Raw genomic sequence first — 21,768 nt, 5'->3', positions numbered from 1 at the left:
TGTTTGTCTGAGACTATGACTCCTGAACACGTCATATTTCCTCCTCAGTTATCCCATAATCTAGGATACACAGGAAATTATTGTTTTGATGTACTCCAAGTTTTATAATGCCTTATGTTTTTGTTACTGTCTAAATCACTTTTTCAGGTATGTTTTCGCAAAACAGATCAAGGATGTTTGTATTCAAAACTCACAGGTCTTGTTTTCTTACAGTAAAACATGACATAAGGCAGATGCACATTCTCATATCAGTTTTCAAATATGTTTCAGTTGAGCTGAAGACACGTATATGTGTAGCTATGATTCATCATTTCACATGTGTTACCATTTTCGTTACAATGAATGAATTATATATGAATCAAAAGACAAAGAGATACAGTGTAGACTAAAGCGTATGTTTTTTTTAATACTTAAGAGTATAACTAATGTGCTCATATTCTGCAGTGGAAGTTTTCTTTACATGTAATATAATCATGCACTTGCTGAATTATACCTTGTATAATTATTTTACTGAACTGAATAAATTCTTACTGATAGTATGTTTACATCACACAACTAAACAATTGCCTCACCTTCTCATTTGCTAAGAGCATAATTTCTAAGGGATAGTAGGTTTAATAATGCAACCGGGGAATTGAAAATGCAGAAAGCAGCACTTTTTCATAGAGTTCTTGACAGGATCAAAGACGATCCACACGACACAAGGAGGATGTGTGAGAGAGAGAGGATGTTAAGGAAGAGAAATTCCCATTTGAGTTCTCCTATTCTCAGAGTGACTGCTTCCTCATTGCTGTTGAATTAACATTCAGCATACGTTCAGTGTATTTATGAGTGGATGTCTGTCTGCCTGCATAAATTATTGCACTCAATATGATTTAACTCATTTCTGTTTTATCTGTTTCTCTCTACCAACACAAAAGAGCAGTTTGCCTCATGACTAAGCATTATGCTGCAGCAATATTTGTTTTGTGAGTCTTAATACTTTTCAGTGTCTTTAATCCTGTATACCGGACTGTGTGATTATGGTGAAACTTGTGTATTACTCATTGTTGATTCTTTGATGCTTTGTAAGAGTTACTTTTGACCTTTCTTAGAACTTCAACTGAGTTCTAGATATTAAAAATGGAGCAACCAAAATAAAATAATCTAGCTATGAGTAATAGTGGAACCATATTTACATAATCGGTACACCCAGAACATCCTGTATTCAAATTGAGTGGTTGCCTGAAACCTTTCAACTTCAGACTTTAACAGTTTAAGGATTAAATATGACATTTTTGGACACCCTGATTTTTTTGAAACTCCCTAACTGACATAAACAAGATGTAAAACGATCAATAATAATAAAAAAAAAAACAATCATTTTTATTTCACAGTGTAAAACAGTGCATAACCACGGATGTGTATAACCATAGATGTCAAACACAGTTACATAATCATACAGTGTTTGCCAAAGGCTTTATGATTTTTTTCTGTGAATTATGAGTTGACCAAGAAGCCTGCTTCAGTGGTTCTCACTTCTGGAGACCCATAAGACAGCATGTTTTTGCTCTGCTCCAGCACAGACACACCTCACACCTGATTCAACTTATCTCCTGATTCTCGGGTCCTTGGCTTCCTTAACTAAATATGGTTTTAGGGATTAGCCAAAATGTGAAGTATGGTGGGTCCCCATGGCTTGGACTGAGAATCCCTGGTTTGCCTTGACACCAGTGAACTGCCAGGCACATCAGAACTGCCTTGCCTATGTATGTCCCTGCTGCCACAGCTAGGGGGCGCTAACATTCCTGAAATGTAATTTGGAATTTCTGGGATAAAACTTTGTACTCAGTCAAAAACAATGTACACTTTTTAATCATTAGTATAGTGCTAAAATAATCTTCATCACATAAAAATAATAATCAAAATGAACAACTACGGGTTAATTTTTGCTTCACTTGAAAAAAAAAAATATGGAAAAATGGAAAGATAAACTGTCGTTTAAAAAAAACCCCCAAATGATCACTATTACAGACATTTATTCACTTTTATACTATTTACAAGTGTTCAAATGTATATTCACAATCTTACCTCTCCACTCTGTCAAGTGACACAACCATCACACTTGGTTGCACATACACACAGGTATAAACAGATGCAAATATGGCTCAGGGTACCCCTGAGGGTCAAGTCCAGCAGCAATTTGTTTTAACCCAAAGTTTGACATTTTCATAATATCACCACAGGACTATTACTACACCAAAAATGTGCCAATTATTTCTAAAGCTTATTGTTATTTTTCACCACTGCCATGAATTCATTCCGAGGAAACACGCAGAACAACTCACTGCATTCTCTTTTTCTAAGGAACACATCTGATACACTCTTAGTGAACAAGATTTACCTGTTTATGTGTCCAAGACAGCATGTGCCAAAGCTGAATATTGCTGAGAGATTGTATTGTTGCCTGGCAAACACATTGCCACAGTGGGGTTACCGTATGTCAAAGCGATGTCAAAACAGTGTTACCACAGTTCATCCATTTGAAGCCACTCTTGTGATCTGGTTAGAAGATAAGGGTTTAAGATTCTGTGTTCAAATACCAGCTAAATGATAGGATGAGTAATACACAAGATGCTTTGTCATTCCTGAATTCATTTGCTCATCTCATCTTCAGAGTACATGTCTTCCTCTCCTCTTTTCATTGTCCCAGATCTTCTGTGTAGAGGGTAGGACTGGCCTCACTTATATAAATCTTCAAAAGAAAGTAACATTCACAATACAGTAAGACCGTATGTAAACAGTAATGCATTCCACACAATCGCACAAAAACACTTATCTGCTTTTAGTACGAAAGTACAGTATTCTTGAGGTGCTTTTCATGTGCCTATCTGGTTGTACAGAACGTTTGTGCAGGATGTTTTAATGGGCAAAGTAATTGCACTTACAGTGGGATGGCCGTCCTACAGGAAGAGATGGGAAGCTTTCTCCTTGTCATTTATGTCAGAAAATGGATCAAAGCCATCAATGAAATCAACTGAAAATCAACCGAGCGTATGAAAAAAAGAAAATCAAAAGAGTGCGTGAAAACCCCCCGCAAATAATCAGACAAAAAAAAAAAAATACATAAACAAAGCATGGTGGTATGGGTGAGGTCGTAATTTTTTTAAATGAGAAAAGAAAATTAAGAAATAAAGGATTAAAAGAGAGGAAGATGAAGGTGAGTATGCAGCAAAAATTTAATTCGACTACATACATGTGTCTTCCTCGTCGTTAAAGATGCTGACCACATAACAGGCAAACACAAATCCCAGTAGCTGCAGAGAGAAAGAGAAGAGATTTTTTTTCGTTACATCCTAACGAAACACACGTATGTAATGCACAGGCACGGCATGCATGTGTGGGCCTGTGTGTGTGTGTGTGTGTGTGTGTGTGGGTGGGGGGGGGCCCTCAGTCTTTGTGCTTAAAAAGAAAGTGAGATGTCAGTAAATGTTTACGACTGTGTTTCCTGCACTCACAGAGATAAGCAGTTGCAGAGCACTGTGCAGAACCTCGATGTACTGATACTTTAGCAGACAGGTCAATTCAGACATGAGAAAAGAGCTGTCGTCACTCTGCCACCTAGTGGCTGGGATGTTTTTATCGTCACATCCCGGCCCATTGTCCTTCCACCATGAACGGTGTGTAGAAATCCCAAGTGACAGGTAATCACTGTCCTGAAATGGTATTCATAAACAACAATGTAAATACACCTAATCACAAGTACCTGCCTTGATGTTGCTAAATCTGTTTCTTAAATAGGACATTAAGTGAGAGGTTGAGGACATGTAAAACTTCACAATCAGAGATAAATAACTTAGGCTTAACATACTAACACAGATCTCCTCACATCATTTACACATGTTAGCATCATTTTACAGATGAAAAAAAAAAAAGATAATGCAGTAGCTAAAGTTAATCTAGTCAGCTATTAAGAGAATGTGCTTATGTTTAAATGGCACTAAAACAGTGAGTCATTCATTTAATGAGTGAGATAAAGTAGTCCTTAACCTTGGAAAGACCTCCTATGTCCAGATAAAGGCAGCAGATGAAGATATTCCATCCAACCCAAAGCAGAGTCCAGACAATGTACTTGTCAAGAGGTAATGAGACAAGACAGTGTGTCATTCATCAATGTTACATCAATGAGAATCAAAATCATTCAGATTAACCAGAAGCAATAAAGTATATACTTTTGTGAGTGAGGGTGTTAATTTTGTTCTAAACAACAGACAGAGGAACACATCCACATTAATACTCCCTATAAGTAATAACAACATACTACTATCTATTTAAGAAATAATTTCTGCTAAAAATTTTAATATCCCTGTGAATTATTCTGGAAGTAGATTAACGGTGCTTGTTACTGAACTAAACTTTGCTGTAAGGTGATCATCTTATTCTGGATTGCCTAGGAGATTAGACACTCACCAGTATAACATAACGTGGCCTGTACTGGACAGCTCCAAAAAGGCCCAGGATGACCACTATGATGTGTAGGAAGTTCACCAGGATGGGGGCCCACTGATAGCCCATAAAATCAAACACCTGCCGCTCCAGGGCAGTAATCTAAAGAAAGAGAAAGAAAGAGAGAGAGAGAGAGAGAGTAAATGAGTGAGTGTGTGTGTGAGAGAGAGAGAGCGATGGGGGGAAGGGAGATTATAAAATAGGATGTAAATACACAAATTTAAAGCTTCTCAGAATCATCAGTGGTGAAATTCTCAATCTATTTTTTTTGTTCTTGTTGTTTCTTTGCCCTTTCCCTGTCACATAACAGACAATATCTCCTGTGAACAGATTACAATGATCCTAGCGACTCCTCCTCCTAAAAAATACCCTGCCTTTATTTTTTGCACATGCAAGCTTTTCACTCCGGGTTGCCAAGGTAACAGATCTAAGGGGGGGACAAAGCATGTCACAGAGAAAGAGAGAGAGAGAGAGAGAGCGCATAAGCGAGGAGATGAGCGCTTTCCTACAGGGTCACTCACTCAATCAGTCAAGTGGGAGGCGCTGGGCGTGGGAGCGGGGGATTATGCTCCCTTTCATGAGGAGCTCCGGAGCAGTCATAAAACCAGGGCCCACAGTCTCTATCCTATTGACCATCCATCCCCCCCCCCCCCCCCCCTTTCCATATATCCCATCCCCCTCTATAACTACACTGCAGCATTCAATCCACAAGTCCCTCAGGTTCCCCTCCTGATGAAAAATTCATAGCACATCGTGTCGCACGCTCCAGATGTTCTGTTTTACATTACAGGCTCCTGGAACCTAAAGGTGCGATATAGGAAAAACGCTGCATCCGTGAGATTGTTATTCGGTTTAATAACATCTCCGAGTGTCTCACTGTCGGGAAACGCATACACAAACAAGGTCTGGTGTGTTGCTTTTGGTAGAATACTCTTTCCTATTTTTTATTTCCTCTGATATGGCTATATTTGATCATACAGATATGGCTAATGTTAAGTGATTCATTTTGTTGCGACAAGTAATGGACTTTGTATTGTGTGTCCTCTTTTTAATATGCCACCAATCAGCAGTGTAACACCTGTGACTTCCCAAGCCTCTCTTAAAGCTTCTCTGTACACAGAGTCTCCCAACTCTGAACAGTTTAGAAACCTAATGTACCATTTTCTTTTTCCTTTCATGAAGTCATCAGGTTCCGCTTTTCAACTCCTGCCACCCTGGTGAGCTCGAACACATGCTGCAGCTAATCACATTAATTTAACAACAACAAAAAAAGATATATATATATATATATAAAATATTCTACCTCAAATTCACAGCACAATTATTCTGAACATATTCATCCATTATTGTGCATGAAAAGGCCATGATTATCCTGAGTCTTCATCTATTAACACAAACATGTACAGAAATAAACCCGAGGCAGGTGGGCTGTGGAGATTGCATTCAGCTGGAATTCATAAATGCACTGCATCTATGATGTCTGTGTGACTCACATATATTCACCTGTTTAGAAATATGGGAGATCCTGTCAGTATTAAATACCATACAAAGGTCACACAGAATACAGGAGAATAACACAGTCTTTCTAAATGTGGTCTTCCATTAAAAAGACGAGCAATCGTCCTCCCACACATGCTGTACTAGTAGAGATATTGACCTATTTGATGTTGAGATAACTGTACACTCACATCCCAATTAGTACACTTTATAGAAGAGACTGTAATTAAGTCCTTGCATTAAACATCCACTTGCTGAATGAGAGTAGCCTTGTACAGTCAGAGAGAGAGAGTGAGAGAGAAAGAGAGAGAGAGAGTGAGAGAGAGAGGGAGAGAGAGATCTGTTACTTCTCTTACAGGGAATTTTACTGTTCCACACCACATGATGTTGATGAAACACAACACCAGACCACTGCCCTTTTCATTGTTTACAGTTCTGCCAACTACTAGGAGGGATGAGGCCATTTAAGACAACAAATAAAATAAAAAAAACTAACAGGTGTGTCAAAGACAGTCACTGGATAATTCGATCATATGACGGTTAGATCAAAAGGACTGTGTTGATAACGTCAGTATATATCAGTATCAACAGTATGTGCTTTCAGCCAGCATTGAGAGTTATCTGATAATCTTTATAATTCTAGATAAGAAGTCAGATTTTCATATGGGAAAGTCCATGCTGCGTACTGATGCTGAGTATTACTACTAGTGGTAGACGACTTCTCTTAATATGTAAACAACAAATATTGACTGAAGACTACCTAAAATATGTATGCTGATTGGACATGCAAGCGACCTTTTTTGCCCTAAGTTAGTTTGTTCCAATCATTGACTGAGTTTTTACATATGTTTTGGGAAAAAAAATCGTAAAAGTGGCTGTGAGGTCAACGGTGAATTATGCATATTAGGATATTATAATATGGCATTGTTAAAGAGGAAAAATAAGATTATCACATTTGTACATGTTACATTATATTTTATCACATATTCACAAAAATATAAATATTTTAGATTTGGAATAAAATGTTGAATGAAATAGAAAAAAAGAACGATTAAGTGTATTATTAAACTGAGGCTGAGTTAGGTACGACAAACAAAGTTTTTGCATTTCAGAACAGTACAGCGTGTCAAATCCAGATTTTAGCGGGAGGTTGAGGTTTGCGCTCGTTCGAACTGTTGGCACATGAATTTCACTGAATTTGAAAACGAAAATAAACACAAGCGAATTGGCTGATAAACTAAACCCCAGTTTTCATAAGTTAACGGAACAATCTATAGGCTACAATCTAACATGATAACATTAACTCCTGCGTGACTGTCTGACAATCAAGAAACTTCCCAAATTTAGCACACTATGACATCTGTTCGCAGTAGCATGAAGTGAAAATGTGATTTTTCTGTTGTTGACATAAAGATAGCTGACGGGCTTACCAATTGTATGCTGCATAGGAGTATCAGCATACATCTGCCTGAGCAGCACCCCATTCTTTCCGTCACAAAAGCAACCCGCGGATAATCGATGTGTCGCAATCTTGATGCTTAGAGTGGCATATCCAGCGTTCTCATTTTTCAGTCAGCTGAATGTTTACTCCGAAAATATGTTCTGCACGGCAGAGCGTGTTCAGGACCGTGAGTGATTTGAAAACACAAACGCTATGCAACAGTGCAGGCGTGGGTAGGGTGGAGATGGATGGAGTAAGACGTTTGTTGTATTTCCAGGGAGGGGCAGCAGGGTGGCATACACCCATTGCGCTCTCAAACTACAACGGTAGGTGGAGCAATTGAGGACCTACGGTGCAGGCGTGGGAAGCCTGCTGTCATAAACTCAAAAACTACTCTCCAGAGATGTCCATTAAACTTTGGTTGGTCATTAAAGCAATTCCGATCATTTCATTGAAAATAACGTGAATAAATTACGATATTTTCGTACTTATAATTAGTTCTCTACATTGAATAAAAGGCGCCACTGACAGCGTCATTATGTCGCTTCTGAGTTAGCTAAAGTGCGATTAGTTTAGGTCCTATGCAGACTAGGCTGTTAACGTCCTTTCTTGAAGAGCAAGGCTCTCTATCAGACGTTATGCTGAGTTTTACTCTTGCCTCTGGATGTCCACTCGGGGAACAGAATGCATTAGGCACTCCGTGTTGCTGAATGATGAGCAAACGAAACAAAACAAACAAACAAAAAAACACACTAAACAAACAAACAAAAACAACAACAACAACAAAACAACAACAACAAAAAAACAGTGGACGTGTCAAGTGACGAAGCTGTGTTCAGACGAATTGCGTATGTATTGACCTTGAACGCCAACCTACCACATAATAATACTAACTAAACTTTCATTTGAATACAATTAGAAATTTAGGCGGTGTACCATCAGAGGCAGAAAGGAACATTATAGTCATGCTCCTAAAACCACGTTCACCTGTCTCTCTTCATTACCTTTCACTTGTCCGCCACAGCGCTCTCCCCCCCCCCCTCCCCCCTCTCTCTCTCTCTCTCTCTCTCTCTCTCTCTCTCTCTCTCGGTCTCTCTCTCTCAGTAGGTGGAGATGTGATGAATGGTTTGCACATTGGCAGTTCAGGCGACCGAATGCTTCACCTCAGATTTTGTCAAAATGTATCTTTCCCCTGGAAATATGCTCCTTACTTCCTTGATAGCATCTTCCAACTGATGCACAGCTCATGCTCATTTTAGATTTCTTTGTCTGTCTCTTTTGGTGAATTATTATGTGACAACACAAATAATTAAGTAAGATTGCCAGTAATAGTAAATATGAATTATGCCACAGTAGCACATTACATACCTATCCAACAGTATTGAGGAGATCAAGATAATTGCTGTGTGTGTGTGTGTGTGTTTTAGTCCAACATAAATGCTACAGATGGGCAGTATCAAGGCCCCCCTGTCGTAAAGTGCTGAATACGCTTTCTTAAACATGGAAGTCACCCACCTCACCGGCATGAAACAAGCTCACCCATCCACAAACCCAGCAGTCCTGCTGACTGCTACATCGCAGCGCCCCCCCCCCCCCCCCCAACACACACACACACACACACACACACACACACAGAGAGAGAGAGAGAGAGAGAGAGTCTTGCGACGTCCTGAGGGTGAACGCTGCCTTGAGAGAACTAGCCGTAAAGCCACAGATTTATCAAAGACTGTTATCATAACGTGCCCGATTATTACAGATGTCCTATTATGTATGAGTTACTTGAATTGTTAATTATTATTAACTATAAGGAAAAAGAAAGAAACGTACCACACTGTTACCATCTGATGTCATTTGAAAAACACAGAAAAATCAGCTTCGCTAATTACTGACGAGGACGCATCTATTCATTGAAATTCTGCTACAGTAAATATTGCCCTATAAAGTTGTCCTTCGTCGATCCCTAGAGAAATGTTCCAAATTAGGATACACTTAATAAAAACCCTCATGGAAAAAAACCGTCATAACTATTAGTCACCATATGTTTATTCATATTAACTCAATGACTATTCATACCTACATCTGTTTATTCTTAATTATCTATGTTCTTATATACTCCATTTGGTGGCGCCAGACGCAAAAGCCAGATGCCAGAGGAATGGTTGGGCATCGTTCTGTCACATGGTACTTCACCGATGCAAGAGGATGGGTAGAGAGATGGAGAGGGCTTGAGATTCAGAGGAAGCAAATCTGACGGTTTAAAATTAAAACCGAGTCGCAGCGAAGAATAGAACTCAAACGCCTTGACGACTGCTTCGCCTTGCAAGGGGAGCAGAATGTCTAGGGAGGAAGGGAGTCGTCAAGGGTTATAAAGAGGATGTCAAATGCCATGCGGCGCGCATGTTCTCTGTCACATGCGATTCCGAACTTAATACCGATAATTGATTATGCTTGCGGAGTTGCGGAGTTCAACCGGGATCAGAAATTCAGCCCCAGAGAAACCCAGCGAGGTGGATGCTGCGCGGCGTCGCGCCCCCTGAATCTCTGAGCTGAGTGAGTACGACCCCCTGGCGCAAGGTTTTGCCTTAAGCATGTTTCTCTCTCTCCTTCTTTGCCAGAAAATACCTCTCCCGTTTTGTCACACTTATTAGATTAAGTGGGTCGTGGACACGGTTTACGTATTTAAAAATAGTTTGTCCCTCTCTGATTTTGATTGTGTTTATTGATTAGTGCACAGTGTATGTACCATTTGGTACCTTCATCGTACGAAACCCCTCAGTGAGGTTGCATTGAAGACTGCCGACACGTGCGCAACAGCCACAATGTATCCGCATTCCCCTTTGTGATACGACGGTTAATTAGCCGATTCACCAGATGACTTTGATGTAATTATAGGCGAGAAAAATAGAAAATGGCCTTTCCCCGCTCAATTTAGAAGAACGCTGTTTGGTATTCAAGTCAATACTTTGAATCACGGAATCAATTAACACAACACCGACACCATTAGTGGTCATTCACTTGCCTCCAAGTCCAATTAAAAAGGAAAGAGGTGGAAACCTTTGCCTTGTGCGTTGGTTGCTGGCCCTAGGGACGCACTGCGTGTGCTCCTTTGATCTAGGGAGATTATTTGCGGAGTGCTTTGATGATTGGTGGGACAATACCCACGGGAGTAACGAATTTCTCGTTCTAAATAAGAGGTCGCCCGCTGCAAGCTATTACGTTTTACATACGTGCCCAGAAAACAATGGACTGCTAAATGTTTTCTGTTTTTTAACTGACGATGTCTTTGAACAGGATTCCTTCGAATCCCGCGTGCCCCATTCTCCAGCACATACAAATAGGGGTTTGGCTGTCAGAGACGACGTATGCATTATGCCGTTTTGTCTCTAACCTGTTGTCTGCGTATGATTGAATATCCGCAGTCCAAACTGTCAGCGATGTTTGCGAAATGTAAAAGCGCCATAAAAGAATAAAGGAAGCTTGTAATGATTAAGCATTAAGTACCTAGGACAACTTACAGAGACACTTAATAATCTATGGAGGATGTATTACACCTTTCTTGAACTTGAACGTCTGCGTATGTCTTGGGTTGGCGTTGAACAATGCATAGACAAGCTGCTGAACTGTTTAAAGTACATTAAAGATTGCTGATACCTGTCACTAGCCCGATGTGTTGTGGGCTACGGTAGATGAAGGGCCTTAGGATCCAGTCAGCAAAGATGCATGGCCTTAGGTGTTTTGCTCTCCACCCATTTCAGTTCAGTTTATACAGTGCAGCACATGCTCAGTGTGTATGTGTGTATCTGTGTGCAGTCCACATATATGCTTTAGAGTTGTGTGACTGAATGTGTTCAGTGTTGAGTGGGTCCAGGCTGCTCAGTGACACAGCCATCTAGCTGATTGGCCAGGACTGAAACCGATGTATGCCAGACCATGGGAATTGGACGAAGCCAAGAGTTGTCCTCTGCACCCCACCCCGATTCCAATTAGAGAGGGCATTTACAAAGGTCAGTAATAAAGCAGTTCTGTGTGCATGTCTACATTTCATTGCAGGGTTACTTGTAAAGCCACTGTCACAAGGTTTCCCCATCTTGTTTTTCTTTTGCTTTGTAACAGAGACAAGGACAGTATTTGGTCATATAAAGAGATTAATAAGTATGCTGCCGGAGTTTCATGTGGATGCAGAGAGAGCCGTTGTCAGTCTATCAGTGAGTCATGTTTCCTCACTTATTTTGATTGTCATTGAAAGGTAATCAGGGATTGCTCTTTTATGAAAAAAAAATGCATAATTTCTGAGACACATTAACTGAAAGTTTGAGCATTTCACATTACTATTCAGCAAAACCTGAGAAATATGCGATTTCCTGTTTTGATGACATTTTAAGATTTAAAAAGACCATGTACTAAGAAGACAGCTGATTATACTAATTACAGTCTGCCTTAGAGAGTTACATACTGCTGTAAGTACACAATCAAGTGTATGAAATTACGATTTCACATGGTATTTTCAGACTATCCAGAGCCTAGGAAACAAGAGTGTGCATTAGTCAGGGTTTTGTGATCATGTATCTGCCAGTGATAGCTACAAGGAAAGATATAAATGAATAGACTGCTGCTTACAATAATAAAATTGTAATGGCATTGTGAGAACTATATTATATTCTTTGCTGCATAAAACTAGAGCGCAGACAACTGTTCCTAATATCGCTCACTGAGATCCCGCGAGTGTTGTATTTGCGACAGTATTCAAATTCTCAATGCTTGCTTTAAATCTCAGATGGAATGACACAAAAACATTATTCACTGTGGTGAGGGTTGCAGTTTTTTGGACCAGACTGTTTTGGTTTGTGATTATGTGTTCTTTGCCCTGGTGGTCTCCAGTGGGAATAGATGCCTAGACAGAAGTCAGACTCTGCTTCAAAGGAGTAATAAGGGCGGATAGCTCTCATCCCATCAACACCCCCCAATACAATTCAGAATCACAAGAAAATACAGTTTATTCTTATTTCCCATGGTGCTTTGCAGTTCTGCCCATTACAAATTAGTGTTAACAAGCCATCCAGGTGGTCTAATTTTATGGACAAAGATGCTCCTTCAGGAAGGATTCTCACTTAAATCACCAGTTTAGATAGAGATTTTGAAAAAAAAAAAAAAAAAGTTGTTGGGAATGTTTTGCAAAAATGACTGATTTTGCTCAAGTTTATTTACAACCGAATAAACATTATCAAATTTCTGAGGTAAAGTTACAGCCCGGTGAGCCCTTGGCCTGCTCAGCATGAGATAGAGCTGTCTGCAGAAACTGAATACGAGACCATAACAGAGATGAAGCACAATTATATGAAGCAGAGAGGAAAGTGTACTCTGGGAAAGGCCGCTGCTAAAATCTTAAAGAATTGGTTTTACATAGCTATCTGCATTTATAAACCAAATTCTGTAGAATTTTGTCAATAAACGTCAATTCTGAAACCTGCTGTGCATCAGTAAATCCTTTTTTTGGCGTGAGCAGTTTTTCATACACTTTGGCTTGAGATCCAGTCGCCCCAGCATACATCTCTGCCTCAGATGTGCTTAAACCTGATGCTTCTCCTGTTAAGTCTCAACAAGTAAACACAAACTCCTGACCTTGTCCCATAGATTTCTGAGGTTCTGCAGGCATCTGCAGAGAGGTGATAAGGGCCCAGCCGACTTTAGTGAAGTTCTGCCTGTGTTGATGAAATTCAAGGAAACACTGTAATAGATGCATTCTAGAGAATTCCTCTGTTCCTCTCGACACGAAGCAACTCGTCTCAACACGTCTTTCAGCAACTCTTTTACGGAAACTCTCAACTAAAATGAGAGTTTTTGCCTTTGATACTCAGGGTTTTGGGCTGGTGGGGCATACATCATTGCTTTAGCCCGAAGCCATCTGGATTTGTGGTATAAAGAACGAGCACAGCGAAATCTGCTAAGGAGAACAAGATACTGTGCTCCATTATCTTTGATGGTGGAACAACTACGTGTTAATGAACAGTTTTAGACACAGCAATGAGTGAATGCTTAAACCAAAGTTGGGGTCTGCTTTTACAGGCAGTAATGGTCTATTTACTCTGTATTGCTAATGTATTCACACAGCATTTTTCTGTTTCTGTTTTTGGGTACCACATTTTTTTTTTTTTTTTACTAAAATTGTGTTTAACTACAAGAGAGTTTCCAAATCATTTAACATTTGAAACGTTTGATAAGAAAGAAAGCTGACTGGCTGAGTCTGAATTTACAAAGATTTTAAACGTTACTGTCACACACACACACAAATTTTTTGTGTGTGTGTGAGTGTGTGTTTTTTTTTTCTTTTTACTTCTGCATTGTTGCATTTTATTGCAGTGATTTCTACTCCCTTTTCATGAAGGAGACTGTGCTTCTCCTTCACACCCACCAGTATTACAGAAAGCTATGGGGGGAATGAGAGAATGAGATTGAAGAGTTTGGATGAAAACAGGAAAGTGTGATGGAGACCGAAGGGAGAAAGTCGTGTCTTGGGGGTTGGAGGGGGGTGGGGGTGTGCCAGTTTTGCTGAGTCTAAATCTAGGGCTTCTCAGTAATTAAAACATGGCAGTCCCCCATCTCCCTCTCCTGCTCTCCCTTTCACTCACCCGGGGACTCTAATTGGCAGGAAAGGGAAGGAGGTCACCTGACATGAGTGGGGTGCCTGTCACTGTGACATGATCTGATTTTTTTTCTCTTTTTTTTTTCTTCACCCAGATGAAGTGACATCCACATATTCACTGTAAAAGATCCTTAAAGATGTGATTGGCACACACAAAAGAAAAGGAATTTATCTGCTCCAAATGCACAACATTATTCATGTGCTGGTGACCCTATTTACTTTCATTTGGACATGTTTGGATGTATTTCGGGGGGGTGAGGGTGGGGGGTTGGCACTAGGGGTATTAGTGTTTTGATGTTTGATGCATTTGCAATTGCAGCTTTGGTGCCACCAGGGAGCAGTGTTTGCAGCAGTGAATAATCAACACTTGACAAATTCAGCTCTGGTACTTCGGCCCACTAATTTCAGAGAAAAATATAATAAAATCATAAATGCATTTTTTGCATTCTCAACATTTTGTTGCATGTTCCATCTCGAAAATGTTGATGTGACTTTTTTTCCATCATCGACATGTTCTTGAGTTTGTAGAGGTGCTGTATTATATATAGGAGCAGAATGTCACAGGACAGATGTTTGTGATATATCCATCTGAAGTGTGATCTAGCCTACAACTGCAGGTGTGTGATTACTTGTATGGAGAGATCAGTTTTGGCAGAAGAACCCCTATTATCATATAAATAGGATAGCTTGAGGGACTGTTGGATAAAACAGAATTTTCACAATTCACTTTTGGTGCGATTATATTTTGTTTTGTCTTCGTGGGGGCAGAGTCGGGGATTCAACTTTATATAAAATGTGTTTTGTAAATTTTAAATGAATCTCATTCCACTTGCTATTTAAAGGGCTTAAATATTTTACACCACATTTTGATGCATGTTCAGGGAATACTTGCAGAGCTCTATGCAAACACTGCTTTATATTTTCATCTTACAGTCTGCACTTCATTATGATGTGGATGTGACTTGTGTGTCATTAAGGAAATAGCCCATATTCTTCTGCAACATTTTTGATTACCCCATAGATACACATATACACCTTATAGTAGAATTTCACAAATTCACGCCGCAATTCAAAGCAAAATGCCACTGGGAAACCGTTTTCACATGAACATACATTCAAGTTGTTAATTACTTTTTGAATGTATATGTGTGTGGGTGCGGGTATGGGTGGGTTAGTAGGTAGGTGGCTGGGGGGTGCAGGGGAAACAATGTTAGAAATACAGAGGTGTTTAAGTTTTAAGATGGTGGTAAGGACTGTTAGCTGTGTAAGTACCGTATCACTGCAGTTTCCTAAGGGAAGACAAGGACATTACTCTTCATCCATCACTGAACTCCCTCCACTAAGCCCAGCCTTGGTCTCCCATGAGAGAACTCATGTCAAAAGGTTGCAGATCCACAGACTCACAGCTGGAGTAATGCTTAACCGTTAAGCTCTGAATTCACAGGGCTGATTTAGTTCTCCAACATTTAATGACTCAAGCTAATACAGGGAGGAGATATCTTTTAAAAAGTATAAACATTGAAAAGTTCATTTTTATTTGACTGAATGTGTTGATATGGTAACTGTAAGTGTATGACTGCCAAACTATGTGATACACACATCGGGTGTGTGTCACCTTGATTATATACACACATCAGGTGTGTTTCACCTTCACTATATACACACATCAGGTGTGTTTCACCTTCACTATATACACACATCAGGTGTGTTTCACCTTGACTATATACACACATCAGGTGTATGTCAGCTTGACCATATACACACATCAGATTTGTGTCAGATTTGACTATATTTCTGACTTCCCAGGAGTGACTTGCATTTGCATTTACATTACATTCAGTCCAGTCATTTGACAGATGCCTTAGTCCGAAGCGAGTTACAAAAGAGCACAGAGAATAGGTTTAAGACAACACATCTCTGTATGCAAAATGAGTACCAAGAACCACTTCAAGGACCATGGTGGTATTGTTACTTTATTGATTCAGTTTTTTTCTTGTGATAATGTAACATTAAACATTAAGTGAACCACTAAGTTGGCATGTCTGTATTACAGACACATTAAGTTAGTGGTCTATTTAATGTGTAATGTCACCTGTGTGGTTGATTTGAGTTGTTTTTAGCATCTGCAAGAAGGTGAAAATAATATGTAAACTCATCTAATCTGTATTTTTAGCATTAATATCATATGAAAGTGAACTCAGTTGCGTGCTACCACAGGAAGGTTGAGCCAAAAGATTTTTACTGTGTTTCGAGCTGAAATGTGTTAATTGTCTGCTCTGTGAGAGAAGAGCAGAATTAAACAGTAATAGTTGCACTGAAAATTCTAAGTAAGAGAATGTGACATGCTTATTAGTTTTTAATCATCACCTTTCAAAAGTATTGCTTGGCCATTAAAGGGACTGAACAAAAATAGTTACAGTTTGAACAGCGTGTAAGGTCCCTCTTGGAAAATAGCGCAACCGTAGTTAAGCATTAAGCTCTCTTGATTACGTAAGACATCAGAACTAAAGGGATATAAAGATGGCTAAAAAAATAGTTTCTTGTTCATCTGACGCATAGGATACCAAAATATTCAAAGCTTTTTGCAATTATTTGAACAGGTGTGCCGTAGGTGTTGCCTACTTTCACAATTAAAACTGAGTAAAAAAATGTGATTTTGAAAAAGAGTATGTTTTGTAATCTGTCTGTTTTGTAATATGTCCGGAGTATACCTAAGGTTAATAAAGTTACCTGGTTTTACAGCTAAATGAATAATTCAGCAAATAAAAAAAAATGTCTTTTGTACTTATTAAGACAATTTGATCATAGGTGACAGTTTTCAGAAGGGTCATATCTATCTATAGTCAGTCAAAACCTATTGATGGGAAACAATGGCTCCAGTTTTTAATTTGGAGAGCTAATGGGAGTCCTCGTTTGTGATGTGTTTCCCTTTCCAAGTGCATAAATAAGTAACATAAGTTACATTACTGTAAATGTTCAGATGATTTGAATATTTCACCAGATGAAAATGAAATGCTTAGTGCTTATAAATACTTTTTCCATTATTTAGCAAAAGATGCTAGATTACATGAGAAAACGTATGAAGGGGATATCATTATACATGTGGAGCTCATGATGAAACTGGTGATAAAATGCTTGCCAAACTGTTCCAATTACAATAATAGCTTAGGAAATTTTACGTTATACCTTTAACTTGTTGAAATGGATGAAATACCTGTACACAGTAAGAGAGAGAGAATATCTGGCAAGCTGTGTGAGTTTCCACTGGTTTGCCAATCTGTGCCCAGTGGAGCATCACAGGTCTTGACTATTTTGGGATAGGCTATATCGGATTTTCCTGCTTGGCGAGTGTAGGTCAATTGGTTTATAATGCGTCACCTTTTGTTCTCTGAGTGGCCTAGCCATATGGCTACTGTTTATCATCATCTCATCAGTTTTTATGACACTGAAGGAGTCCTAGATACCAGGGGATTACACATTTGCCTGGGATGATAGGTTGGATCTCTGAATGGGGTTTCTGTCCTTTGTCTGAAACATCTGTTACTCACAGACAGGTGTTTAGGCAGGGTATTTTTCATAAAGAAACTTTGATATGAAAAGAAGGCAGTGGTGTTTGGGAATGGAGAACCTGATTCCCTGTACAATGACAAATCAACTAAAGTCCCCGTCCTTCATATTCTCCTTCATTCGTCTAAGGAGAGGCGCTGTGAGGGGGTCCGGAGGAGAGCTCTATCAGAATGAAAGTTTGAGGGGTCGTTGAACTTCTTTATTGATATTAGAGGTGAATGGATCGGATGTGTTGGGGGGGGGGGGGGGGGGGGGGGGGGGCTCATTTTGTGGAGGAGTTGATAGATGTGCAATGATTGGACAGGTTTGTTCTTGGTGTGTTATTGGAAATGTCTGCTTAGGGGGCGAAGGAGTCCCGGCAGTGCTAAGGTGTCTCTTGATTGAACATGTCGTGTGAGAGGTGGGTGTACACACCTCAAGAGAACAGATGTAATAATAGACAGCAAGGGAGACCCACATGTAAAGAATTAATGACACAGCATCAAAGAGAGAGAGAGAGAGAGAGAGAGAGAGAGAGAGAGAGAGAGAGAGAGAGAGAGAGATTAAAGATGATGTGGGTGAAAGTTTTAGGAGAAGATGAGAGACTGTAAAACAGAAAAGAAGACAGTAAAACAAGGAGGGGGGTGAAAGGGACATCATGTTCTGGAAAGATAACCTCTCACGACCGACAACACAAGCACCTGACACCTACCACCCACTCATGCACTCTGCTGTGTCCCCTTTTCTTCTCATCCCTCTCCCTTTCTTTTCCTTCTCTCGGCTGCCGGCCGTAGTTGTGAGTGGACAAAGTTCTGAAACAGAAGGCGTGTGTCAGAATTCAGAATGTCGGATGGCCATGCCCGTTTGGATTCACCTTCTGAGCCTGTTTATCTGTGGGCTGTTTTTGAACAGTTTGACACACTCACTCACTCTACCCCTCAGTCTGGTTACAATTCTTAGGCCTTCTGACTTTAGACGTGTTGCAGTAGCAGTGCGTGTTTGCACTGCTTGAAGACTGGAGAAAGACAGATGTTACTCAAGCGAGAGGTTTTTTTTTTGTGTCTCACTTCTATTTCAATATTGCACTGTTCATCTACCCAATCCGATACTGTGTACATCACAACTGTCTATGCTGTTGCACATGCTGTTGCACATGCACTTGAAGACCATTCCACTCAGGACTGTTCACCCACTACACACTCTTATACTCCTATACTCTTATATCTCTTATATTTTTATATTTCTACGGTTCTGTACATTCTATTTATTGCACATGTACATATATATTCCCTTATATACCTCCTTATATTACCCCTGTATTTACCTTTTATTGTTCTTTCATTAGTATTATTTAACTGCTACACTTGCAAGTTGAGCTGGCCCGGAGCCCAAGAATTTCATTGCTGATAATGATGTCCACATTGTTATCTAGTAAATGACAATAAAACTTGAAACTTCCGGAGTTGTGCTACACAGCAATGAGAGGTTTGTCATCTGAAAAAAAAATGTATAGAAGGTATTTTAATATAGGCTTTTTACAAACAGCATGTATTACAGGAACATGTTCCGACCTAAAAAGACATTAATTTTTGGTTTGACTGTGCTCGCTATGGACGTGAATGCCTCTGGCTGTTTTTTGAAGGATGTATCCTGACGGCCTTCGGCTGGCCCTCTTTTCATTTGCCTTAGCCACTTTCCCAAATCTATTCGGACAAAGCGCGGTGGGTTGAGTATGCCACTTAACAAATGTGCAAAATGATTCAGCAGTAAAAATGAAATTAATATTTATCAGCAAGGGAATCATTCGTCTGTCAAGCACAGTCGGTACTTAAGCTAAAAGCAGTCTGTGCTTGTTAAGGCAGCTGAAAGCAGCAGTAAGAAATAGGAGTGAGGACCCCACCTCCCATTTAATTTGCACGGCGCGAATATTCTACGTGTATTGATCGAAACTCTACCAGGCTGCATTGGAATCTTAACAGTCGCTACTTCATATTCCCGCACACGGCTGTGAGGTACTCTGTCCAGAGATTTTGTCAGTAATTTCTGAAGTAAGATCCTGTCTATTTTAAAATGTATTCCAGATCTTAATATGCACATCTTAGAATGTGTTTTTTTGTTTGTTTTTTGTTGTTTTTTTTTTCAAATATCTGACACACAGTTTTATCAGCGTTGACGCCTGAAAAACTGGCAGTACTGATGAAGACAACTGCTAACAACGAGAGTGACACACGGCGTTGGATTTCGAGACTGATAATGTCTAGGCAGTGCTGACAGCAATCTGACTCATAGAGAGTAGTAAAACTGGATTCCTATCAACATGAACACACTTTACTGATCTTGCCACATCAGCCTCCATCTGGACTCTAGCTAATAGCGCTCTCACACTGGAGTCAGGCCTGATGGAGATTTCTACATATGTCCCCGGGCGATCGTGAACAGAATACGGCACGCTTATTGTCTCCAAGTGCTTGGCTCTCTGTCACAAATTTGCCACATGGAAAACAAAAACAAAAAAACCTGCTGATATATATATATATTTTTTTTCTTCAGATCTACTGGTGTCTAAATGCAGTGAAGTTGCACTGCACTGTGGTAATGAAAGCGGTCATGGTGATTAATTTTATGATCCTCATCATTACGACACTGCTGTTCTGCCAGTATAGGGAAGCCAGTGTCTTTGCCTCGAAGTTGCAGAAATATTGTCATCGTGCCCGGAGTTTGCAGTGTGTGTGGGGGAAAAAAGATAACATATATAATGTTAATAAATCAAACATAGCTTACTTACCCTAAAAAAACCCCCAAAAAACCCCCAATATTCTGAGGTAAATATTTTCCAACATGGGCCCTTCCTTAATGGCAGGAGAAATATTTTTCTGTGTTTATATACCTATGTGTGGAGAATACGAAAACCATTTCAGGGAGGAAATGGATTGTGGCAGGATTCAGACTGTGTTCAGTGTCCAGAACAGCCTTGTCTCCTTCACAGCCCCACAGGTGCTCTGGAAATGTTATAGTAAAACAGATAATTAAAGAGAATTAGAATCTCTGCAAGAGAGAAAGGGCAAACTGTTTATGAGGGAGGAGAAGGGTGGAGGAGAGCGAAATGCACACTCTTTGTCAGAGAGAGAGAGAGAGAGAGGGATGTTGACAAAAAGAGGATCATTTAAAAGGCAAGACATGTAACCTAATTATTATAACCAGACAGCATCCTCAGTGTGAGTTGTGTTTAGAAACTGGTAGCCGGAAAGCTGCGATGGAGTGATTTATTTAGGTGTCAGAACCACATGAAATACGGCTGAAATGATGAACATTTGGTCCTGGTTGTTGGGCAGCCAGGTTCGTAGAATGTTAAATGGTTTGTTGAGACTGTAGGGTTTGGACCTGCATGTCATTACAAAACATAAACCTAAATTAAGCTTTGGTGGGTTGTCAGTTACAGAAAGCCTTTTTTTAGGGGCTGTTTTAGTGTTTGTTGCTAGGTTTTCACAGACAGGTACGTGATACAAAGATGTAGCTCTGAAAGAAGGTTGAACTTATCAGAACCCAAAACGCTTATCAGTTTGTGTGTACTAAATCACCTCAGTAGGGCAGCCGCTTTAGTCAAGAAAATCTTTTTCTGTGGAGGAAGAATTGCCCAAATCTTTCTCTGTGACCCTCTTGTGATGGGGAAACAGAGAAAAACATCAACCTGCGGGTGCTATGGATACAGATAGAGATGAAGACTCGAAACTTGTATGATGGATGTTTTATTACTGCATCGTTATCACCGTATCACAACGCCCTGTTTTGATTTGCGTTGAATAGATTTATTGTTGATTCTCTCCTCAAATGCATCACTAAGTCTACGGTAAGTGCTATTAGCTTCATCTTACTCTGGGAGTTGCCATACAGGTGACATATTATATGTGTTAACAGTTGCAGCTCTGAGATGGATGAGCTTGTTAATGTTGCAGAGTAGAGACTATATGTAAATTCATTCTTCTTTTGTAGTTCGGTAGGTGCTTACGACGCCCAAGGCATTTTGGTTACAATTCAAGTCTTGTGTATTTTCCCTAGTGGCAAAAATCACATCAAACTAACAAGAGCTTCCTTCTTACTTGAATTTTCCCAAAAAAAAAAAAAAAAGTTCTGATGGAAAAACAGAAAGGGAAAAAAAAAT

General features: G+C 39.7%; 1 protein-coding gene across 1 annotated transcript; it reads right to left on the bottom strand.

The window, feature by feature from the left end:
* Positions 1–2,942: 2,942 nt before the first annotated feature.
* Positions 2,943–7,466, bottom strand: nkain5 (sodium/potassium transporting ATPase interacting 5). Its single transcript, XM_030785196.1, has 6 exons — positions 7,413–7,466; positions 4,450–4,587; positions 4,030–4,110; positions 3,498–3,695; positions 3,236–3,296; positions 2,943–3,016 (listed from the first exon to the last, which is right to left on the bottom strand). The coding sequence occupies exons 1-6, from the start codon at positions 7,464–7,466 to the stop codon at positions 2,943–2,945; spliced, it is 606 nt and encodes a 201-aa protein (XP_030641056.1).
* Positions 7,467–21,768: the final 14,302 nt, after the last annotated feature.

This window comes from Chanos chanos, chromosome 9 (genome assembly GCF_902362185.1).
Source record: "Chanos chanos chromosome 9, fChaCha1.1, whole genome shotgun sequence".
NCBI classification, from domain to species: Eukaryota; Metazoa; Chordata; class Actinopteri; order Gonorynchiformes; family Chanidae; genus Chanos; species Chanos chanos.
The sequence above is the reverse complement of the archived record's forward strand: the minus strand, read 5'-3'. Positions and strand labels throughout refer to the sequence as shown.